The sequence below is a fragment of the Gossypium raimondii genome, chromosome 11 (genome assembly GCF_025698545.1).
Source record: "Gossypium raimondii isolate GPD5lz chromosome 11, ASM2569854v1, whole genome shotgun sequence".
Lineage (NCBI taxonomy): Eukaryota > Viridiplantae > Streptophyta > Magnoliopsida > Malvales > Malvaceae > Gossypium > Gossypium raimondii.
This window is the reverse complement of record NC_068575.1, coordinates 11,404,910-11,410,588: the sequence shown is the minus strand read 5'-3', so window position 1 is coordinate 11,410,588 and position 5,679 is coordinate 11,404,910. Positions and strand designations below refer to the sequence as shown.

At 34.4% G+C, this 5,679-nt stretch overlaps 1 protein-coding gene across 3 annotated transcripts; it reads left to right on the top strand.

Annotated features, from left to right (window-relative positions):
* Positions 1-1,098: 1,098 nt before the first annotated feature.
* LOC105804661 (myosin-binding protein 1) lies at positions 1,099-5,459 on the top strand. Of its 3 annotated transcripts, none has more exons than XM_012637358.2 (4): positions 1,099-1,232; positions 2,336-3,792; positions 3,876-4,970; positions 5,077-5,459. In XM_012637358.2, exons 2-3 carry the CDS (start codon positions 2,442-2,444, stop codon positions 4,943-4,945), a joined length of 2,421 nt encoding a protein of 806 aa, XP_012492812.1. In that variant the 5' UTR covers positions 1,099-1,232; positions 2,336-2,441; the 3' UTR covers positions 4,946-4,970; positions 5,077-5,459. The 3 variants fall into 3 exon arrangements, with proteins under 3 accessions (XP_012492812.1, XP_012492810.1, XP_052479286.1); XM_012637356.2 differs by having other exon boundaries at positions 1,107-1,359; XM_052623326.1 differs by having other exon boundaries at positions 1,115-1,311.
* Positions 5,460-5,679: the final 220 nt, after the last annotated feature.

Genomic DNA, 5,679 nt, shown 5'->3' with positions numbered 1-5,679 from the left:
ATACAAAGGGACTAAAGGCAGTAAAAAAAACTGTGCCTTGTTCCCTAATCACAACTCCTTGTGCATAATTATTCAATACTTGTTTTTTTAACACAATTACAAATAATTTATTTGATATTAGTTTTTTTCAATTTATAACGATCAATATTGTAGCTTAATAATTGAGTATTATTATAAATAAATCATTGCAATATATGTAAAAATAATTTAAAATATAAAAATTTATTAATATATATTAATATATGTAAAAATAACTTTTTCGGAAATTATTTTCAGGAAATCTGTCAAACAACAGAAAATATTTTACACAGATTCAATCAAACACCGAAAATATTTTCCAAGTAAATTATTTTCTGAGAAAAGTAAAATATTTTCTAAAAATAATTTTACGAAAAATATTTTACTGACAATCAAACAGACCTTCAGTTATGACATTAAATTAATCAAAAGTAAAATAACTACATGGAAGATTTAATGCTTTTGGATCACACAGTCAACACGGTTTTGCAATTTTTCTGTCAATTTTGGTAAAAGAGAAAAAAGAAACAATTTTTCTTACATTTCAGTTAGGTTAACGGTCAAATCAAAGGAAGTCCCGAAATTCGTAAGATGAACAATAATTCAAAAAAAATAAAACTAAAAAACATATCTTTGCAACTTCCAATTATCGTCATTGGTCGGCCTCCCCTTCAATGCTTTCCGCCATTGGTCGGTTACTTAATTTCTTCACCTACAACTCATACCAATCATCAGCACTATTAAAAAAGTAACCATTTTTTTTTCCTTTCTCAAAAGTTTAGAGCATCCCCATTTTCCATTCATCCTCCATAACCATATATTTTCTTAACAAAGAAGACAAACTAAGTGTTTTTCTTTTGGGTTTATTACTCCTTTTTTATTTTTTGGGTTTTTGACAGTGAATTCTTTCTGGAATCTCCCCCCCCCCCTTTTTTTTTGTCTTTCTTCTACTTTCGGCTTTCAGTATTTTTCTGAATCAGCAGCCGACCTTTTGGTCTTTGTGGGCTGCTTATTTATTATTTTTTTAATAAAAAGAAATTTTCTCCTTATAAATCAATACAAAAAATACGTGAGAACAACGTGCATCCTTTGTTGTTACCTGTTCTTTTTTTTTTTTTTAATTCTTATATATAAAACTACTTCAACTTTTGTTTTCTTTCGTTTCAATAACTGTTAGATGAGTTTCATTAGACGATTTCTCCTCTGAATTTTCAGTAATTCCTTTTTTTTTCTCTATTGGTTTTCTTCCTTGAGTTTCTCGCACACAGATCAGCTTTCTCTTTTCTACAACTTGTAAAAGTTTCTTTTTTGGCCTTGGAAATATCATAGTTTGACCTGCATGTATGATCCAGTTTATGTTCTTGAATTATGTTAATATGATTTAAGTTCTATTGTGTAATTAATCTTACTTTTGATTTTCTGATGGATTTTTAATTAGGTCATCTTGTGAGGGTATTGATTGAAAGTTTACACCTTTTTGTTAGCTTCTGATTTAGGCTTCTATGTTATTTGCTTATAATTTGGTTTTTAAAGTTCTTTATCCATGGTCCATACTTATCTCTCATAAGAAACTAGCTTGTCTCCTGCTATCATTTTGTTTTGTTAGTTTCTTATTTTTAGCTATTTGCATATGCCCAAAATGATTTTTTTCCTGTTTCTTTTCTTGATTATGCTTTATAGTTTTCTTTATATGATTAAAATTGATCCTCTACAATAGCTGATTTTTTTATATTTGGAACATGTCTCATTACTTTGTGATTTGGATGCATTTTATACACTTTAATATATTGGGTTTAATGAAAACAAATGATGTTCTTGGACTAATTTTATGATGATATACCTTTTCATCTTTATGCAAGATGTATGGATATTGGGATCCTTAAGATTTCTGTGCTTGAATTTGTTTAATATAAGAACTTTAGTTCATTAGTTTGTTGTTTGAGATTTAGGGTGGGTTTGGATGGGCGATTGAGTGCGGTGCGTTTAGTTTACTTTTTGTCTCACGCTACAGTATCTAATTTCATCGCCACCGCTGTTTTTATACTAACCGCAGGTAAACGCATCGCCCATCCAAACTCACCCTTATATTTGGCAATTATGGCTATTAATCTTGTATTGGAATTTTGTTTATCCACTCTCTCTTGCATGCATAAATCTTCTATGAAAAGTGGTTTTTGAGATTTTTGATGAATGACATAGAGGCATCATGCATGATGTTGTTATCAAGAACTTTATGTCGTAGAATTTGTCTGTCAGATGATGTTTCGTTTCTTTTCGATCTTTTCTCTTATCTCTGTCGATCTTTTTCTATTGGCAGCTTTGAATCTAGCCTTGGATTATTGATTTCATTTTGGGAGTTTTGGACTTCGATTTATTTGAAGCAGTTCATTATCTTGTTCTAAGGTCGCATAATCTTCTAGAAGATGGGTAGAGGGGGTACTTCATCTGCTAACACGGGGAGAATTTCCCGTCGGTTTAGTACGGCCTTATCATCAGCCTTTTTTGAATGGCTGTTGCTTTTTATGCTCTTCATTGATGCTATAGTTTCATACCTAATAAAAAAATTTGCTCATAAATGCAAATTGCGAACCCCGTGTATGCTATGCTCAAGACTTGATCATGTTTTTGGCAAAGAAAAACGGAAGTTTTATATGGATCTTGTATGTAATGATCATAAGTTGGAGATTTCATCCTTAGTTTACTGTCATGCTCACAACAAGCTTGTTGATGTTCATGGAATGTGCGAAAGTTGCCTTTTCTCATTTGCTACAATGAATAAGTCTAATGCCGAAACCTATCGGTTATTGGTCGGAAAGTTGGGGGATTTTGATTGTGGTCTTGAGGAGGATCCCTCACTTGGGAATCATAAACTTGGATGTTCAACTAAAAGACACTGTTCTTGTTGCAATGAGCCATGGATGCCAAGAGAGTATGTCAAAACATCGATTCAGACTCGATCGGCTGTGTTTCCGGATACTAAATTTGATCTACCTTTACCGGTTTCTGTAGAACATGGTCATGATGAGCAGAACAGAAGTAGCGATGTGTCTGTTTGGTTTCAAGCTACACATCAGAGAAAAAATCAGCCTGATCCTTTATCTCATGTAGTATATTCGGAGCTTCAGATTGATTCGGAGTCAGAATCTGAAGTGAAAAACGATGCTGGCGGTGAGGACGATGGCATAATTATCCAAACTCATCATCTAAAACAAGATCTTGTTGATCAACACGTGCAGCCAGAGTCTCAAACTTTTACTTTATCTGACAATTTTGCTTCAGAGAAATTCATGGATCCTGTTTCTGCACTTAAGCCTTCAATATTCATTTCACAATCAGAATCAGAATCAGAATCAGAATCAGCCATCATTGAGCCTCTTGGCACTATACCGGCGGAATCTACTGATTTGAAACAACATGGCTTGGAGGAACTTAATTGGGAGCAAGCCAGTACCAAAATCGAGCCATCCGCTTCTTCTAAGCTTATTTCTATTGATGATGTCCCTTTATCATCGATGGACAAGGAAGCTTCTATTGATGTGTCAACAGAAATGAATCTTAGTTCCATTGATAAGGTCTCCCCATGGTCGAATGCTGGTGAAATTCCTAATCAAGGGTCGGAAGATAGTAAGCTTATTTCCCTTGATTTTCTTTCTTCGTCTCCAATCGACAATGAAACTCTGGTTGAAGTACCAAAGGAAAGCAAGAACATTTCCGTCGACAATGTTTCTCCATCAAATGTTGCTGCATCTTCCGTCAAAGAATCAAAAGAGAGTAGTAAGTTGAACTTACTAGATACACCCCTCCTACTTAATATCTGTGAGATTGTTTCGTATTAATTTAACATTTTCTGTCACTAGGTGTCATAGAAACTCCTGAAGTTGAGAAGATATCTGAGGCAAAGTGTGAAGAAATCCACGTATCGGCAGAACAGCCACTTCCACTACCTGAATCACTGGTGGAAGAAAACCGTGTCATAAATGGGAAAAGCATCCAAGCGATCAATTCATTGGACCTAAGCGATGCTTATAAGCTAGCTGTAGGTAGTAAAGGTAGACAGTTATCTGGTTTGCTTGTTGAACAATGGATTGGAAGAGATTCTTCTAGACTTAGTGAAGATTTAAAGGTCTTATTGTCGCAATTATCTTCTCGAGGGATGGAGCAATTGATGAGTGATGTAAGTCCTAGGATCGCTGCAAGTCCGAGGATTGTTGTAAGTCCAAGGATATCTATAAACAGTGATGATTTAAAAGCCTCAGATTCTTCTGCATTTAATGGAATTGAGATACTTCAAAGGAGGGTCTCATTGGAGAGAAATGAGTCTGGTTTATCATTAGATGGAAGCATTGTTAGCGAAATCGAAGGTGAAAGCGTGGTTGATCGGCTAAAACGACAGGTTGAGCATGACAGGAAACTATTGAGTGCTTTGTATAAGGAATTGGAAGAAGAAAGAAACGCGTCTGCAGTCTCTACAAATCAAGCGATGGCCATGATTACTCGACTGCAGGAAGAGAAGGCAACGCTGCAAATGGAAGCCTTGCAGCACCTGAGAATGATGGAAGAACAAGCCGAGTACGATATGGAAGCACTGCAAAACACAAACGACCTTCTTGCGGAGAAAGAGAAAGAGATTCAAGATCTAGAAGCCGAGCTAGAGTTTTACAGGTTGAAGTTCCCCAATGAATTCATGCCGGAGGACATAGTGAAGTCGGCATACAATTTGCAAGTAACACGGGACACAATGGATCATTTAGAAGCTAATAGTATTGAAGAAAAGGCAATCTTACATACAGATACAGTTACCGAAAAGCCGAACATCGGCTCCACAGCTGAAGAAACATATCAATCATTTGAGGACACAAACAAAGTCACCATGAAGAATCCATTGTCTGAACATGAACATGGGTACCAACAAGAACTCATTCCTTGAGGCTTTATTTACAAACACTACAAAGGTAAGTACTTTGATTTTCATTGTCTGAAAGTGTGAAAATGCATTTGCATGATACAAATTTCATATATAAAATATTGCTTACTTACTTATTTTTGTTAATTTAACAGATGCCTGCAAGAGATGCTACTGGCCATGAATTGTAAAGTATTCCAGAGATTGTTTTCTCCTTAGAACATAATAATATAGGACATGATTTTAAAACATTATTGCAGAGGTTGTGTGACATGTTCATGTCATGTCTGTGTGTAAATTGCTAGCTGACATGTTTTGCATACCATCAAAATTGGAGTTGGTGAGATTATTTCTCTTGGTAATCTAAGTTTGCAGTACATTTTTTTCTTGATTTTTCTTTTTGCATTTTTTAAGTTAAAATTAGTGGATTGATTTGAGTGATTGCATTTTGTGAAAGGGTTTGCTGTTTAAGTGTAAATTTAAGGGATGTAAATTAAAATAGATAAGCAATTCCAAGTTTGCTTTTGATTGGTTTTTATTGTTTTTTTTTTACATTAATTGTTAATTCCTATAAATAATATCTGTTTTTAATAATATATAATTTCTCCTCCTAATCCATAAATAGGAGAATAATGCGTTTTAGTGCACTTGAACCCAAGTGCTTCTATATTGGTAACAATGCCCATATCAATTGAACTACAACTCAATCGGCATAACTATAACAATACTTCAAAGCTATCGTAATGCATAGATTACCT

Bases quoted from the DNA above. Each gene is read 5' to 3' on its own strand.
- LOC105804661 (XM_012637358.2), top strand. From the start codon at position 2,442: ATGGGTAGAGGGGGTACTTCATCTGCTAACACGGGGAGAATTTCCCGT. The intron at 3,793-3,875 runs GTAAGTTGAACT...TTCTGTCACTAG, and splicing joins CAAAGAATCAAAAGAGAGTA to GTGTCATAGAAACTCCTGAA.